Source organism: Tursiops truncatus, chromosome 6, assembly GCF_011762595.2.
Source record: "Tursiops truncatus isolate mTurTru1 chromosome 6, mTurTru1.mat.Y, whole genome shotgun sequence".
Lineage (NCBI taxonomy): Eukaryota > Metazoa > Chordata > Mammalia > Artiodactyla > Delphinidae > Tursiops > Tursiops truncatus.
This window is the reverse complement of record NC_047039.1, coordinates 81,806,905-81,825,337: the sequence shown is the minus strand read 5'-3', so window position 1 is coordinate 81,825,337 and position 18,433 is coordinate 81,806,905. Positions and strand designations below refer to the sequence as shown.

The window sequence follows — 18,433 nt, the reverse complement described above, 5'->3', positions numbered from 1 at the left end:
TTGACTGTGTTCTTTTCTTACTCAGTGGTTTGGTTTATTTTCAATAGGATTTTGTTTGTTTTTCACAAAAATGGTCATTTGAGCTGTAAGGCAAAAGTGCAGCCTCCTAGGCTGAATGGTGTGAAGACTGGCGTTTTCTCTACAAGGAGCCCACATCGTCCCAATGCGATAGGACTGACCCTAGCCAAACTGGAAAAGGTAGAAGGTAATTTGTACTTTTACCACTTTTTCCTTAACCAAAAGAAGTCTTATAAAATCAACATAGTATTCAGCACTGGCTGTTATTGAGACAAGTACCAATGGTGTTAGCCCCTGTGAACCACCAGACATTGAGGAAAATGAAACGATTAAAAGAATGTCAGCATTGAAACACTTTGGAATAAGCTCTCATAGGATGCTCAGAGTTAGTTTATATCATTATATTTATCAGAAGTTATTAAATTATTTAAAAGTAACTCTTAAGATTTTCTAATCATTAAATTAGTAACCAAATTTTTTCTGACTTGGAATGCAGTAAATATAAAATGATCTAAAAATAACTGGACACTCTCAAAATTTAACGCACCGTAACTGGTTGCACATGCATATATGGTCAGCACATCTGACCACAGTGTGGTGGATCATTTCTTCCTTGCAGCCCTGAGGAAATGAACATGCATCGTGGCTGCAGTGCCGCTGTCCACTGTGATGTGAGGCAGAGGGTCTGGGATGAATACACCATAGGTTGAACATTTGTCAGATTGTGGGAGAACCTGTGTAGAATACCACATTTAACTACGTGTTCATATATAAACGCGTTACTGAGCCGTTAATTTCTGAAAGCCTCCCATTCTTGAATCCCTTGGACCTGATCAGCACATTTGGGTGTGCTGGGTAACACACAACTTGGGTAACAGTACTGGAACGTTTTATGATCGTTTGTGCAACCCACACGTATTTTCTGAGCACCGAATATGTGCCAACCATTGTTCTAGGTGCTGGGGATATAGTGGCAAGCAGATTAGATAAAAATCCCAGCCCTGCAGAGGATCTTAGCATTCTAATGGGGAAGATCAAATCAGAAAGGTGAAAGGCAAACACAGTAGCGCTGTAGACACTCTTATAAATAAGCGTTATGAGGATGACCAGTGTTTGTGTGGTGCTTTGCAGTTTATAAAGAGTGTTCATGTGTGGTATCTCACAGTGGCTCGTGGGCTTGATAAGGTAGCAGTCTCCATGTTATGGATGAGGGCACTGAGGCTCTTTGATGTTTGATAATTTACCGAATAGCATCCAGCCAGGGGGTTGTCTGACTTCAAATCCCATGAACTCTCACCTGTGCCCCAGTGCTTTTCTTTCTTTTGCAGACATTATTAGGCATAATCCATCACTTAGAAAGTCCAAAATCTTCTTTCCAAAGTTCCAGGTTCATTCCCAATAAGCATGTTTTAGAAATCAGATTCCTTTGTTAGTCATGTTTTTCTCAAATGGAGATAGGATCAAATGTGATCACATGCAGTTTTTGATTCTCACTGGGCCAGTTTTCCAAGGATCAAGTTAGTAGACTTTGCCCCAGTAGAAGGAACTGAACAGCAGCTGTATAAGTGGGACAACAGGGGACCTTTCCTTAATATTTGGTAATGGTGACTTATGTTCTGTTTAATTTTTTTTTTTTTTGGCTGCATTGGGTCTTTGTTGCTGTGCGCGGGCTTTCTGTAGTTGCGATGAGTGGGGTTTCTCATTGCCTCTCGTGTTGTGGGGCATGGGCTCTAGGCACGCTGGCTTCAGTAGTTGTAGCACATGGGCTCAGTAGTTGAGGCACGTGGGCTCTAGAGCGTGTGGGCTTCAGTAGTTGTGGCATGTGGGCTCAGTAGTTGTGGCATATGGGCTCTAGGGCACATGGGCTTCAGTAGTTGTGGCGCATGGGCTCAGTAGTTATGGCTTGTGGGTTCTAGAGTATAGGCTCAGTAGTTGTGGCACACAGACTTGGTTGCTCAGCAGCACGTGGGATCTTCCCGGACCAGGGATCAAACCCATGTTCCCTGCATTGGCAGGCGGGTTCTTAACCACTGCGCCACAGGGAAGTGCCCTGTTTAATTATTCAGTGGAGTATTAGATTCCTATTGCTGTGTAACAAATTACCATGCACTATCAGTTTAAACAGCACACATTTATTATGTGTTTAAAACATTACAATGTTTCTATAGGTTAGGAGTATGGGCACAGCTTAGCTGGGTCCTCACTTAAGAGTCTCACCAAGCTGCAGTGAAGTGGAATGAGTTCTTTTCTGGAGGTTTGACTGTAGAAGAATCCATTTCCAAGCCCTCTCTGGTCATAGGCAGAATTCACTTCCTTGCAGCTGTGGTTCTGAGGGTCCTGGCCTCTTGCTGGTTGTTGGCTGGTGGCTGCTCCCAGCTCCTAGAGGTGGCCCCCAGTGCCTAGAGACCTCTCGCAGTGCCTTGCCACACAGGCTTTCCCAGCAAGGCAGCTTGCTTCTTCAAGCCCACAGGGAGAGTCTCTCAAGTGAACCTGCCAGCAAACACAGGAGTCTTAGATAACATAGCGTAGTCACTGAAGTGATATCAAGTCATACTCAAGAAGAGGGGATTATACACCAGGAGGTGACATCATGGGGCCACCTTAGACTCTGTTTGACACATTGGAAGCCATCATCAGTCCCACAGAGATATATTGAGGACTCTGATGTGTGTGGAACAGAGTTAGAAGCCCCCAGTGATGCAAAGGTGAGATGGCCCCACCTAGTGCTCGAGGACCTACTTACTGTCTAGGGGGAGAGACTCTAAGCAGGTCATTGCTAGACCATGTGACGAGGGCTTCAGGAGAGGTTCGGGCACAGGTACCTCTGTGGAACCCAGAGGAAAGAATGCTTATGTCTGGAAGAGCCAGAAAGGCTCTGTAAAGGAGGTGTTTCGTGAGAGCCTTGAAGAGCAAATAGGAGTTTGACAGATAAAGAAGAGAATGGGTTTCTAGGTAGAAAGAAAACTGTATGTTGGCACCAGGTATAAGAGGGCCTGGTGCGTAAGAGAATTGTGAGTAAGCTTGGTGGGCTTTAAGCAGATGTTGTTGATTCTCCTGTTGTTTGCACTGTTCTTCATTGTTAATATTTCTAAGAGGATGTTTTTCACATTACAGGTGGAGCCATATACCTTTCTGGAATTGACATGATTCATGGCACACCTGTACTAGACATAAAGCCCTACATAGCTGATTATGACTCGCCACAAAATTTGATTGAGCCTTTAGGGGACGTTAATTTACAGAATAACCAATGTAAACCAAAAACCGTGTCCCAGTGTGGCGGCAAGACTGATAGCTGTGACCAGCAACAGCTCTCAGGGTACGAGGAACCACAGCTCTACAGTTGTACTAAGGAGAAACCTAAATGTCCTGAAGATAGAACTTCGGGAGAAAACAACGCAAAACACGACAACTCAGCAAAAATCCAGCAAAGCTCACCTGAGCCCAGGGAGAGAGCAGCAGATTTGGGTGAAGAATCAGGAAGTGGTCCGAGTCCTAGGGTAGCAGAAGAGCAAAGTGGCCCATGTTGCCTGGAGAAGAGCGTTTCAGAGGAACAAGCAGACAGCAGGCTGAGGAGAGGGGAAGCAGCGGTGGTCGCACAAGGACACAGCACGGAGATGCCGCCCGAGGCTCTTCTCTGCCCTTCCAGGGCGGCTGGTGCAGCCCACCGCAGTGCGGTCCCCACCTGGGTGAGAGAGGCTCCCGTGGCCACCTTGGGAGTCCGGTTTACTCCTCACGCGGAGATGGACCTTGAGCACCTCAGCTCAGGTGAACCAGGTACTTTCCATTTCTTGTTTCTGAATGAGAGATGAGCTTTTACTTGGAGGTTTAGGCAAACTTGCTATTTCTGAGGGCAGTTTTGTTTTTTTTTTTGCGGTACGCGGGCCTCTCACTGTTGAGGCCTCTCCCGTTGCGGAGCATAGGCTCCGGACGCGCAGACTCAGCGGCCATGGCTCACGGGCCTAGCCGCTCCGCGGCATGTGGGATCTTCCCAGACCGGGGCACGAACCCGGGTCCCCTGCATCAGCAGGCGGACTCCCAACCACTGTGCCACCAGGGAAGCCCTGAGGGCAGTTTTATATAGAGTATTTGTGATTATGACTTGTAAAGAAATGTAGACGTATAAAATCATACTTGGGCAACGTCATCATCTGATGGCTTTCGATCAACAACTGTTTGTTCAGCACAGTGAGTACCAGGCACTCAGTCAAGTGTTCGCTGAGAACGGCTGCTGCCCAGGAATTGGGCCTCTTGTTTGCGTGTGGCAGTAGCTCTTGGAGTTCTCAAACAGCATTCGGAAGCTAAATTGTGCTTGCTCTGTACCTGTGTAGATCGAGCTTTTTCATCTGTTTCACTATCTGAGTAGAGAAATGTCTCATCTTGTTTCACCTATTGGGTGGTGGATAGCTCGACCTCTGTCACAGAGCCCAGGAGTAAGAAGGAAAGAGTGTCTTAGCACAGAAATTGTCCCTATAAAGTCCCAGCACTAGAGGCACGCACTTCACTGCAGAAGAGAGAGGCCACAGGGCTTTTAACTTGGAGACTGTTTACTCTAATACATGGTTGTTAAAAAACATTGTTATCTGGTTTTTCCAGCCCACAAGCAGATTCCAAGCAGCTGTCCAGAGTGAAGGAGAGGCCCATTAAAAAGTGGGTGCGGTGATTCCTGTAAGAAGTAGCCAGTTAGTTGCCAAGGAGATGTCAGATTTCACCTGCCCCTGGATGGTTGTTCTACTCATTCTTTCCTAAGGCTTTATGTTTAAACAGAACATTTGATTTTTAAATCAATCTCTTTATTTTCAAAGTTTTGTTTATCAAAGTTGTTTCATCACTGTGTACCGTTCATGGGAAGAGGAAGGTCAGCTTTTTTTTTTTTGTGGGGAGTGGGGTGCGTCCCACACGGCTTGTGGGATCTTGGTTCACCGCCCAGGGATTGAACCCTCGCCCTCAGCAGTGAAAGCGTAGAGTCGTCGCCACTGGACCGCCAGGGGAATCCCCAAGTTGTGTTCTTCTTATTGCAGGTATTGGTCAGGCTTCATTTAACTATTTTCAGTCAGCGGAGGAAGCAAGGTGTGCCATCGAGGCTGTGCTGTCAGCCGACCCTCGATCTGTATATCGACGGAAACTCTGCCAGGATCGTCTTTTCTACTTTACAGTAGACACAGCACATGTCACGTGCTGGTTTGGTGATGGCTTTGCAGAGGTCTTAAGGATCAAGCCGGCTTCTGAGCCTGTTCAGATGGGTGACCCTGCGGAGCCCTTGGTGCCTCTGGGATCGTGAGTAGCCTCCGTCGAGTCTTTAAGGCAGCCTAATTGACTTCGGTGTGGCTGTTGGATTTTCTGTACAAGCTAATGATGTGCCTTCTTTGCAGAAAGAAGCAACGCTTTGTGATCTCACTGCTTTGATTGATTTGGGTTGTTCAGAATATTTATTTGAAAAACATGTATTTTAATAAACTAAGAGATAAAGAATTTGGAGAAATCACCATATCATGATCGTTTTTGATCAGTTAATATTGAAGAATCCAAAGGTGATGCTTTATCACTGTTTTCTGAAAGAAGTCAATTCTTCTTGGCACTTGATAAAACTAACTGGGCAGAAGCTGGGTGGATGTGTTGAAAAATTCATGTTGGTTTTTTTGTCTGAAAAAGCCTGACCTCTCTGTTTTATTCTAAATCAAACTGAGTTATGATATCTTAAGAAACTTAACAAATCAAAAACCAAGTAGTTATAAAGATCTTTAGAGATTAAACCCCTGTGTTTCAGAGACTTTGCCATACACTCACGCATGCACACACGCACACACACGTATGTGTAATATTTAATCCTGATTCCAAAATTAGAGACGCTAAGGTTTCTTTGGATGCCTTTGTATCAGAAAAGAAAGTCACTCTGAGAAGTCCAAGAAAATAACTTAATTACTGGTTTATTTCTTGTTTATTCTATGACTGTTTACTGAGAACTATCGTGAGTTAGGTTTTGGTGATAGAATGAAATGAACAGGATGCAATTCTTGTTGCAGGTCATAGTTGTGGAGGAAGAAGACACAAACACATTGTTGTATTACAGTTAGATAGAGTAATTAAGTCCATACATGATTCCTGTGTAAGCACCACACGGGAATCAGTTGTAAGAATGTATTGCCTATAGGTGACTTTAAAGATGTGATCCCAGATAACTGAAGGTTTATGATCAGTGTAACCAAATTAGGCACCTGTCAACATGACGTAGGCTTTCCTAATCGCAACTGTAGATCTTAATAGCTGCTTGATCATGGTTTTGAAATGAGCCCTGCTGCCTGTGGATACTTGCACAGAGTCATTTGTGGCTGATGACACTGCACTCCTGAAACAAACTGGGTTTTATTTGAGTTTACTTAGAACCTCTTGGGGAGGTATATTTAATTTGACTTTTAAAAGCTTTTTATTTCTAGATAATTACAGATTCATAGGAAGTTGGAAAAAATAGGGCAAAGGTCCCATGTACCCTTTACCTAGCTTCTTCCCATGGTAACATCTTACATAACTATGGTAAGGAAGTTGACATTGGTACAATCCACCCTTTTGGATTTTGAATTCTTTTCTCTTAAAATTACTTTGAGACTGAGTCAGGTCTTGAAGCACAAAATGTTGATATTTAATATGGTAAAAATAACTCTTAGGACCATACCAACTGGCCTTCTAGTAAGAGGACTGTTCTGTTGTTTGGGGTTTTAATATACATTCTCAGGATTTTAAAACTAAAATCCTAAATATAATCCAGCTTAGTTCTCTGCCAGCTCACCAGTCTTTTCATTATACCCAGTGTTTGGCCCTCTCCCCCTGCTTAAACCCCTCGGTGATGACCCTTCATGCCTGCCCTGTGTAGCTCATTATTAAAGTGTTCTTCCTTTGTATGAGATCAGATCTGTTCTCTGATAACTCCACCCTCTGGCCAGGCCACATAGGGTAAAGCTGATCAGGCTTCCATGTTTTCTTCAGCTGTTTCTCATATAACGTGTTCTTGAGCCTCACCCCACCCTCGGTCCTTGAGTCCCCCATGTGAGCTTTTGTCTCTAGGCAAGTGTCATATTGTGAGGAAATTTGTATCTCTGGGTTACGAACTTCCATCCCTCAGCAAGATTAATCATTTGAAGTAAATCTACTATTCCTTTTCATCTTGGAAACTTTTTCAAAAGAAAGGGACACAAATGACATCCACCTTAGAGTTTAGCCTTTGCTTTTTGGTGCCTGTCTGGGGAGCCCTGATAGCTGATTATTTTCACTAGCTTGGAGATAAACTCCAGGAGTTCAAGCTGTTTAGGTAATTCTGGCTTTCGGCCCACCTGCCCCAGCTTTCCAGAACAGTCACTTCCACAAGAAACGCTGATACTTGTCAGTCACATATAGGAAGAGATTAGAAGGATGAGTGCCATTTATTACATTTTAAAATTGTATCCTGGCTTAAGGAGGGGGATGGATTATTCCAGCATGCGGAGGCTGTGCACAACCAGGTAGACTCATTAGCTAAACCCATGAGCTCTTGTTGGTAGTTTTCTTTTTATGATACAGTCCCAAAGGAGGCAGATGAGGACTCAGTAATAATGAAATGTGTGTCAGTTACTGAACTTTTAGCACATCCTGGGCACTGGGCTACATGCTCTCCCTACATTGACCAGAGGTTAAGCGACGTGTTCAGGCTCACAGAGCTGGTCAGCCAAGCATCGAGGATTTCAGCCCACCCGCCTGGTCCCAGAGTTGGCTCCCTTCTTAGCTTGGCGCTCCTGCCTCCCCCAGTGCAGGTGCGGATGCTCAGCCAACCATGCTGCTTTATTTGAAGCAACTCCATATGCTTCATAAGCACAGGATGCTTCACTTAGAGTGATGCTGATGGAAATCTAATCACTAAACGAAGAACAGGGAGAGGAATAAGGGCAGAGATGTCCATTCCCACTAGATCTGCTTGGAACCTCCTGGGAAGCAGCATGGGAGGTGTAGAGAGCACTGAGGCTGGCCTCAGAAAGTTCAAGGACTCTTTCTGCTCTGCCCTGTGCTTGCTGTGTGCCCGTGGGCGAGTCACTGAGCCCATCTCCACCTCCGTGACCTTACAGAGTTGTTGTTACAAGGATAACAACAACAAGGGTTGGGGAGGAGTCAAGGTCAGAGAACTGGCAGAGCCAAGGCAGGACCGAGTCCCAGAGGGGTTAGGCTGGTTATCCAGGGACCTCAGGGACTTCAAGTCAGGGACCCCCTCATATCGGAGCTGGAGATTTCTCTTCCTTAGTTCTTTGCCCAGTATCCTGTCTTTGCCAAGATAAAAGGTCACATTCAAAGATACCGTCAATCTAGGAGGACAACATGAGTAAGAAGAGCTTGCAAACAAGGCAAGGAGAAATCAAGTGACATAAAATGGATTGATTAGTGAAGCCATGCACAGAATATCCGCTGGGTCCTCAGGTGGGAGGAGCTTGGTCATCAGAGCTTGCCCTCTCTTCCTCTTGGGACTCCTACTACCACACAAACAAGCCTGAGTTAGCCTGCTTGAGATCATGGCTGAGTCTCAGCTGATACTGAACCAGTCACCAGACATATAAGTGAAGCCATCCTGTATCATCCAGCTATATCTGAGTTGGCCTAGATGGCCAGCCAGCACAAAGAATCATGAGGGGAAAAAAATGTTTATTTTAAGCCACTAATTTTGGGATGATTTGCTATAAAACAAAAGCTAGCTTGTAACATTTAGCTACCACGCTCTTGAGCAGTGGAAAGTGAGTTTATTTAACAGGAGGGGTTAACATGACAAAATCCTTAAATGATAAAGGGGTTTTTAGGGCAGGATGGATTTTTGTGATGAAAGTCATGAAAAAATAGTAATAAATAATAGCTAACATTTATTAAGCACTTCAGGTTAGGTACAGAGCTAAGAGTTTTAATTAACATGGATTATCTCATTATGAGGAAAGATACTGTTATTTCCATTATACAGTTGAGAAGCTGAGGATCAAGGACATTAAATTACTCTACAAGGTCTCATGGTTAGAAAGGGGGAAGACTTAGGATGTAAATCCTGAGTCTGTAAAACTGCAGAACCAACATTTTTTTTATATTGATTTTGAAACTTAAAAAAAAATTATTTATTGGTTGCACTGGGTCTTCGTTGCTGCTGGCGGGCTCCTTAGTTGCAGCTCGCGGGCTCCTTAGTTGCAGCTCACGGGCTCCTTAGTTGCAGCTCTCAGGCTCCTTAGTTGCGGCTTGCAGGCTCCTTAGTTGTGGCATGCGAACTGTTAGTTACGGCATGCATGTGGGATCTAGTTCCCTGACGGAGATTGAACCCGGGCCCCCTGCATTGGGAGCACGGAGTCTTATCCACTGCACCACCAGGGAAGTCCCAGAACCAACATTCTTTTTTTTTTTTTTTTTTTTGCGGTACGTGGCCCTCTCACTGTTGTGGCCTCTCCCGTTGTGGAGCACAGGCTCCGGACGCACAGGCTCAGTGGCCGTGGCTCACGGGCCCAGCCGCTCCGCGGCATGTGGGATCTTCCCAGACCGGGGCATGAACCTGTGTCCCCTGCATCGGCAGGCGGACTCTCAACCACTGCGCCACCAGGGAAGCCCCGAGAACCAACATTCTTAAACACTAATAACTCTAGGGTTTCCAGCCTAGGAGAATCTACAAATGGCTATTCCATAAATTCAAATGGAAGAGCCATGAAGTGGAATTAAAACTGAGTTGACCAGGGAACTGAGGGGGAACTGAGTTCCCCTCAAATCACATCTCTGATTTCTGGATAAACATGGAGTGAACCCATGCATTTGTTTCTGTTGCTTGCTAAAATCCCAATAAATTGCAGCAAAAAGAGCAAATTAAACCCAAAGCAGGAATCAATGAAACAGAAAATTTTAAATAAATCAATAAAACCAAAAGCTGGTTATTTCAGATTAACTTGATAAACTTCTGGCTCAGACTGATTAGAAAAAAAGAAAAAACCAATTAATAGTATCAGGGAAGAGAGGTGACACCTCTATTAATTATACTAATATTTAAAAGGAATATTATGAACAACTTTGTGTCAATAAATTTTAAAAACTTAGATGAAATGAATAAAAAATATGAATATACAAATTACCAGAAATCACTAAAGAAGAAGTAAATAACTTGAAGAGCCTTTATTAAAGAAATTGGAATTGTAGTTAAAAACCTTCTCTCACAGAAAACTTCAGGTGCAGATGACTTCCCTGGTGAATTCTATCAAACAAGGAAGAAAAAATAATTCTAAATAAACTCTTAAAATATTGAAAAGGAGGGAATACTTTCCAGCTCATTTTATGATCGCAACATTACCATGATACCAAAACCAGACAAAAATATTACAAGAAAGAAAACTACAAACCAATATCTCTTATTTGCAAAAATTCTAAAGAAAATTTTAGGAAGTTTAATCCAACAACATATTAAAGGATAATATATCATGACCAAGTATGATTTATCCCAGGAATGTGGAGTTGGTTTCACATCAAATAAATCAACATAATTCATCATATTTACAAACTGAAAAAGAAAAACGCTATGTTCATTTCAATAGATGCTGAGAAAGCATTTGACCAAATATAATATCCATTCCTGGTAAAAAAAACAAACAAACAAACTCAAAACCAGGAATAGAAGGAAACTTCCTCAATCTGATAAAGGCCATCTACAAAACAACCAGCCAGCATCATATTTAGTGGTGAAAGACTGAATACTTTCCAACCTAAGATCAAGAACAAGACAAGGATGTCTACATGTACCATTTCTATTCAATATTGTACTGGAGGTACTAGCTAATGCAGTAAGGCAAGAAAAAGAAAGAAAAAACACATGGATTGGAAAGGGAGACATATAATTTTCCTTATTTACAGATGACATGTCTATGTAGAAAATCCTAAAGAGTCAACAGAAAAAGCCACTCGAACTAATAAGTTTAACAAAGTTATGGAATATAAGGTCAAAAAACAAAAATTAATTTTATCTCTATATATTAGCAATGAACAATTGGAAACTTAAAGATAGCATTCATGTAAAAATATGAAATAGGGATAAAATTTATCAAGATATGTTTATCAAGATAAATTTATCAAGATAAATTTATCAAGATATAGCTGTACAAGGAAGATTAAAGAACATTGCCAAGGGAAATTGAAGAAGGTCTAAGTACATGGAGAGATCTACAATGTTGTGAATTGAAGGGCATGGTGTTATTAAGATGTCAACTCTCCTCAAATTGATTTATAGATTTAAGGAAATGGAGTAGGCAGACTCTCTGAGGCAAGGAGCACTTCAGTGGGAAAATCCTGAGGCTGGCTCTGCATCTCTACCTCCAGTATGAGCCTCAGTCCATGAGCAAGCTGCTCTTTAAGGCTTGGCCTTTGCAGATCTTGGGCAACCAACACTCCTCAAGGGGGGAGGGAGATTCCTTGGTCACTGGACCCCTTGACCGCTCAGACAGCCATTTAGTTTCTGTACATCTTCCAGCTCACAGGCTCTCAGAACATCTTCCAGTTGTGGCTCAGGAGCTGCAGTCATCTTGAACTTCTTCCCTGGACTTTTTGGCCTTTGAAGGAATCCCTAAATTAATCTCCAACATCCTTTTCCTAAAATGGAAAGAAGATGCTTACCTCCAGACCCTCTCCTCCCTGTTCTCTGCCTCTGGGGTACTGCTTCTCTGTGACTAGAGTCTGTTGGGACATGACTCCACTCTCATCCCTTGGGTCATGTCCTGCCATTGTTTGACTTGGAGTGACTCTGGACTGCCTCTTTTGTCCCCCATACATTCCCACTCTGCCACAGTTTGTCCATGATGATGGTGGGAGGAGCTAAAAAGTTTGTTCTTCTCCTCCGACTGAAGGTCTTGTGTGAACAATAACCAACATCTCAGGGCTGTCTGGCCTTCCTTGTTTACAGCTGAGGAACCGGGAGAGGACTATCCAAGATGGAGACTGAACTTTTGTCGTCAGCTTCTCTCCTGACCTGCCTAAGGGTTTCTTTCAAAGAGCTAAGCAACCTCGGCTTAGCCATCCCTGAAACATGGGTGGCTGAGAGAGGAAGGTGGACTGAGGAAGGGGCCATGACTGAGTCTCTATCAGCTAAACGGTTTTATGGATTCAGGGAACTTGAGAGGTAAGCTCTACCTTTGCTGTACCCCAAACCATAAAATCTGGGCTTCTAGTGCTTGTCTAATGCCTAGATCAAGGAAGGAAAGCTTCCAAGAGGTATTCAGGCAGTGTTCCTGATTCACTGAAGGTGCTGAATTTCCAGTTTTCAAGTGGCCATAAGACTCCCCAGGAGGGGGCAGTGTATAGGTGGCAACAAGCCATGAACTACACACACCTACAGGGCTCCTGCTGGAGACATCTACCCAAGTTCTTGTCCAAATGAATCTTTAGGGTGTTTTCCAGTTGCCTCTGGTCTAGGTTTTCTGTTGAGCCCCCTGAGTGACATACCAGGTCACTTTCTGTCTCCTCAGAGTCAGACCTTAGACTCCTCCCAGGATAGCTTTCTAAATACCTGGGTTATTTGGGGGCTCTTCCTCAGGCTATGCACCAGACTCTTTGTGGGTCACCTTGCCTGTCCCTTCACATGGAAATTTCCTGATTGCCTCAATGTCATGTGGCCTAGATTCTTCCTTGCTGCTTTGGCCCCTACCACAGAGGGCTGTGAAGGTTCACGTTTGCCCTTTGGCCAAGAATTCCCTGCTAGTTTGCCCTGAGGCTGTATCTGTGCCAGGTGGGCCCAGTGTTGGATGAAGCTCTTTCAAAGGTGGTGCTCCAGCTGCCGCCAGATCTCATTGATAATAGGAAATTCTCTAGCAAGGATGGAGCCTGGTACTTAGGACAGAGAGGCCATGTTGCACTGAGGAACGTTGGGAGCTAGAGGATGAAAGGTTTCCTGAGCTCTTTGGACCGGAAAGAGTTCCAGCTGCTTCTAGAATAAGTGCCAGTCTTGGGGTTGAATTTCTTTTGGGATGAGAGACTGCACTTCATCCTGGGGTTCAGAAAAGGACACTCCACAGGCCCTATCTGGGGTGACAGAATGGGAGAGAGGTTGAAGGTGGGCCTGAGTTAGGGGCTGGGATTGGGGCAGGGTTCAAGATCAGAGGGGGCTAGGGCTGGGGCTGCAATGGGGATATTTTAGCCTGAATATGGACTGGGCCCATTAGGGAATCCACTGAATAAGGCAAAGGGAGACCCTAGTGGGGGTCAGCCACCCAAGACCAGGACAGTAGCCCCAGGGACTCACTATGCAGAGAGGGAACACCCTGGAAGAGCTGGCTCCACTTCTGCAAAGAGTCCCTTCAAGTTTTGGGGTTTGGGAACTGCCGAGGACTGCAGCTGCTTTGGTTTGTCTATGGTGCTCCACAAGGCTTGGGAGCCTGCGGTGTCCTGTGTGTCTGCAAGAGACTAAAGTAGCCCCAGCCCTGGTATGATTCCATCCTTCGCGGCTATTCTCCGGAACAGTAGTCGTTTACCTCCGTCCGCTTTCTCTCCCACCTAAGTGCATGCCAACAACCCATGGAAGATTCGATGGACATGGACATGAGTCCCCTGAGGTCCCAGAACTATCTTTTCGGTTGTGAACTAAAGGCCGACAAAGATTATCACTTTAAGGTCGATAATGATGAAAATGAGCACCAGTTATCTTTTAGAACCCTCAGTTTAGGGGCTGGTGCAAAGGATGAATTGCACATTGTTGGAGCAGAGGCGATGAATTATGAAGGCAGTCCAATTCAGGTAACACTGGCAACTTCAAAGATGTCTGTACAGCCAATGGTTTCCCTTGGGGGCTTTGAAATAACACCAGCTGTGGTCTGATGGTTGAAGTGTGGTTCAGGGCCTGTGCATTATTAGTGGACAGCATTTAGTAGCTGTGGAGGAAGATGCAGAGTGAGAAGATGAAGAGGAGGAGGATGTGACACTCCTAAGTATACCTGGAAAGTGTTCTGCCCCTGGAAGTGGTAGCAAGTTTCCACGGAAAAAAGTAAAACTTGCTGCTGATGAAGGTGACGATGATGATGCAGATGACGATGATGATGACTTTGATGATGAGGAAGCTGAAGAAAAAGCTCCAGTAATCTGTACAAGATACTCCAGCCAAAAGTGCACAAAAATCAAACCAGAATGGAAAAGACTCAAAACCATCAACACCAAGATCAAAAGGTCAAGAATCCTTCAAAAAACAGGAAAAGACTGCTAAAACACAGAAAGGACCTAGCTCTGTAGAAGACATTAAAGTAAAAATGCAAGTATAGAAAAAGGTGGTTCCCTTCCCAGAGTGGAAGCCAAGTTCATCAGTTAAGTGAAGAATTGTTTCCAGAAGGCTATTCAAGATCTCTGGCAGTGGAGGAAGTCTCTTTAAGAAAATAGTTTAGGGACTTCCCTAGTGGTACAGTGGTTAAGAATCCGCCTGCCAATGCAGGGAACACGGGTTCAAGCCCTGGTCCGTGAAGATCCTACATGCCGCGGAGCAACTAAGCCCATGCGCCACAACTATTGAGCTCGTGCTCTAGAGCCCACGAGCCACAACTACTGAGCCTGCGTGCCTCAACTACTGAAGCCCACGCACCTAGAGCCCATACTCTGCAACAAGAGAAGCCACCACCATGAGAAACCCATGCTCCGCAATGAAGAGTAGCCCACGCTCACGACAACTAGAGAAAGCCCGCACACAGCAACAAAGACCCAACGCAGCCAAAAATAGATGATAATAGATAGATAGATAGATAGATAGAAAGAAAATAGTTGATATCTGGCTGTCCTTTTTATAATGAAGAGTGAGAACTTTCCCTACCATGTCTGATAAATATTGTCCAGGTTCCATTGCCCAGAATGTGTTGTCCAAAATGCATGTTTAGTTTTTAAAGATGGAACTCCACCCTTTGCTTGGTTTTAAGTATGTCTAGAATGTTATGATAGGACATAGTAGTAGTGGTGGTCAGACAAATGAAAATGGTGGGGAGATTAAAATATACATGTGAAATAAACTCAGTATTTTAATAAAGTAAAAAAAAAGTTCTAGAAGATTTCATTGGTAGTCTGCCTCAGTTGCTTAGGAAGTGTCCCTCCTCCTTTTCTCTCTGCTCCATAATTTGGAAATGCACTCTTTTTGTGACTTGTATCTCCTGGAGCTCCTGCAGATCAGGGCTGAGGAAGAGAAGCTACCTCCTCAGCGCACCTGCTTGCCAAGTCCCCCAGAGACAGGACTCTGAGGGAGGGGAGCGCTCAGGCGGAGGAGCTGTGGAAGGCAAAAGGACACAGAGGAAGCAGCAGCTTCCCAACCTCCCCAGACATCAGATCAGCTTCTACAGTCACTCTATCATGATCCTCCCAGCAGGGATCTTGCCGCAAACTGTTATCATCAAGAAGCTTGTCCAGATGGCTGCAAAAGACAGGGTGTATGCTGCAGCTGGGAGCAGAATGAGGATAGGAGGGCCCAGCAGGCCTGGCAGGAGTCACGTTCCCTACATCACTGACTTCAAGATGCTTCTTTTTTTCTTCAAGGAGGGTGCTTCTTTCAACTTCCCTTCCCTATAGGATTACCCTCTCATGTCAGCCTCGGTTGCACAGGGGCCCTGCAGTCACAGAAGCCATATGCTAGGAAGAGGGGGAAGGAAAGAAGGAGAAGAGCTTCATCAATACCCGTTTTTCCAACCAGTCAACAGGTCCCATGTCACATGTTCTCCTTTCTGGCAAACTCTCTAAGCTGGGAAAGAAGGAGACTTGGTCACATGCGGTGAAGGTAGGAGCAAAGGATCTTATAGGAGGCTGAGCAAAACTGTCCTCTGGGGGAGGCTTTTGGGAGACTAGACTTCAAGAGCCCCAAGCATTATTGTACAAGGTCAAACAGTCAGTGACAACAATAGACAGGCTCAGGGATGGAATAGCATTTTATACTTTATCCCATCTGATCCTCATAACCACAGTGTGAGGGATGAAGGTCAAATGTATCTCAAGGAGGAATCTGAACCTTAGGAAAATTAAACAATTTGTCCCAAAACAGGACCCAAAAGGTCTGCCTCCAGATATCCATTCCACCGTGTCTCACACTGCCACCTAGTGGTCAAGACCCACAGGCCCGCTCCACCATTCTTCCATTCCCAGGGATGGACCTAGCAGGGAACTGGAGAAGTGTTCTTGGTTCTGACTCCTTCCTATGACTCTCCCTGCTGAGAGCTTTGTTTTCTAAGAGTGATGAGCTCTAGCAGCTGACATCCTTAGAGACTGTGGATGTGGACCTGGGTCTTACGGAAAGGAGAGATTAAGGTTAACCCTTGAGAGCTCTGGACTGAATAGGCAGAACCTTACCCACAAAATGCTCCCTCTTTGCTCCTCTTCTTCCCTGCACTGATGCTGCAGAACGAAAAAGGAATGAGGGGCTTGGCCTCAATCCTTATTCTCCTCTCTTTAGGCAGATCATAATTCACGACTAAATCTTTCTACTTTGCATTAACAGAGTTCTAATTTACTTCTCTTTTATTCATTTATAAAGTGGATAAAAATATTATTTTCTTGAAAACCTTGCAGAAAGGTCTTCTGTGTGGGATCCACAGTTGATTTTCTTCAGTTAGTAGACTGACCTCTCCTGAGGAAGGGGACAAAATCTCAGATAGGATTTGCTCCAGAAGGTGAGGTTCTGCTCCCTGAGGACAGCACTGGGGCTCCAGCATCTGATTAGAAGCTTTCAGAAGCTCAGTATTGCTATTCAGATCAGCCCTAACACAGAGGAAAGGCTTGGCTAAGACACCTGGATGGGGGGTGGGGCTGGGGAATGACTGATGAACCAGTGTTGAGGACTCCGTTCCGTCAGTTTTTCTGAACTCTCTTAATAATCCAATCCATGGCTCCTGAATTGCGTGATTGGGTTTCTTTTTTCCCAGACCTCGCTACAACACCAAACAGATGGTCTGTGGGTATTGGATAAAGTCCCTAGATGCTATACTCTAGCCCCCCCTGCCCACAAAGATGATATTCTCTTCTTTCCTCAGAGTTCCCATCTCAGTTGTCTCTCTGGGCCAACATAACTTAATTTAGAAAACTGGGAAGAGGGGCAGGAAAAAAATAAAACTCAGTTACTGCTGGGGGCTCATCTTCAGTTTCTCTAGGGAGGTGGTTGGGGGGCTGGGGGGACAAAGAGTGTAGGTGAACTATAGCCTCTCAGCCCAGCAGGTCCCTCAACGCTTTCTAAATCCCTCTACCCTTCTCTGGGCCTTTTTTATTCTCTACTCCATCTTTTCATCATATCACATATATATCTTATGCTATTTCCTGTTTCTTCCGCCTAAAACCTAGATATTAACTGGGTCCTTCTTTACCCCTGGGAGATCTCAACTTGAATCTCACCGGTTCCACAGCTTTTGAAACTCTGAAGTTCTCCTATAATTTTTTGTTCATTTCCAGGGATTTACGCTGAAGTCTTTAGCTCCAGTTTCTCCGCATAATCTGTTTTTGCCTTGCATCAACACAGACATACAACTCATCCCTGTCCCCTTCAACATTTCCCGAAAAATCCATTTTCATATAAAAGAATTAGTGAGCAATGCAGCCTTTTTAAAAGATAGTGTGGGAGTGACCCGAGGGAGAGAGGCCCATGGCATACACCATGGTAAACAACTTAAAAATCCTCTCTGATTAATTCCTTTTCTCTCGAAGTCCCTTTTGTGTTGCTCTGCCCCTGAGGGCTCTCAACTCACCCTAATTCACCCCTGCAGTGTCCCACCCTGCTGGTCCTGGTTCCTCTCTCCTCTCTCCCAGGCGCCTCCCCTTTCCCCAGCATTATAATGCTTCTCCTTTATTACACAGAGCAATTCCCCTCTCCTAAAGCCCTGCCCCAACCTGCACATTCAAACCCATCCTGGTTTGAAGAGTAGGAGAGGCCTTCTCTTTAAGCTGCTCCAGCTTTTAAAGAGAGCAGTTGGAGTTGTATATGAAAATATACTTTATTAATTTTGAATCATGCCTATGGTTACTTCTTCTGTGAAGGATTTCTTGATTTTTCTATCTACTTTTTATATTTCTACCAAACTCTCTATTGAAATCTCAGTATTTTTTTTTCATTTGAGATCAGGCATTTCACGTAACTTCTCAAATTTTCTATTTTTTTACAGCTTTACTGAGGTACAGTTGTTTAAAATGTACAATTTGATGAGTTTTAACATATAAATATACCAGTGAAACCACCACAACAATCAAGAAGTTGAGAAGATCAACCAATTTTCTATAAAACAAGTAAGTTCCAGTCAAGAAGTCCAACTGATAAGCCATAGTATATATTCCCATACTGGTGGATTCATATGAGATTGAGCAGGTGTGACCCTGCAGAGGCCAGAGGTGCAGAGATGGGAAGCACAAAGTTACACAGTGGACATTGGGACTGACGGTTAGTGGGGCCACTGCTGCTTCCACC

At 44.4% G+C, this 18,433-nt stretch overlaps 1 protein-coding gene and 1 pseudogene across 4 annotated transcripts in view; both read left to right on the top strand.

Annotated features, from left to right (window-relative positions):
* Positions 1-18,433, top strand: part of TRMO (tRNA methyltransferase O) — a 226,826-nt gene that overhangs the window by 6,638 nt on the left and 201,755 nt on the right. For all 4 annotated transcript variants that reach the window (XM_073806324.1, XM_073806322.1, XM_073806323.1 and 1 more), the window contains exons 3-5: positions 48-205; positions 3,133-3,795; positions 5,040-18,255. In XM_073806324.1, coding sequence (XP_073662425.1) covers positions 48-205; positions 3,133-3,795; positions 5,040-5,299 — 1,081 coding nt within the window. In that variant the 3' untranslated portion in view covers positions 5,300-18,255. The remainder of the gene's footprint in view (positions 1-47; positions 206-3,132; positions 3,796-5,039; positions 18,256-18,433) is intronic.
* Positions 13,546-18,433, top strand: part of LOC141278992 (nucleophosmin pseudogene) — a 206,643-nt pseudogene continuing 201,755 nt past the window's right edge.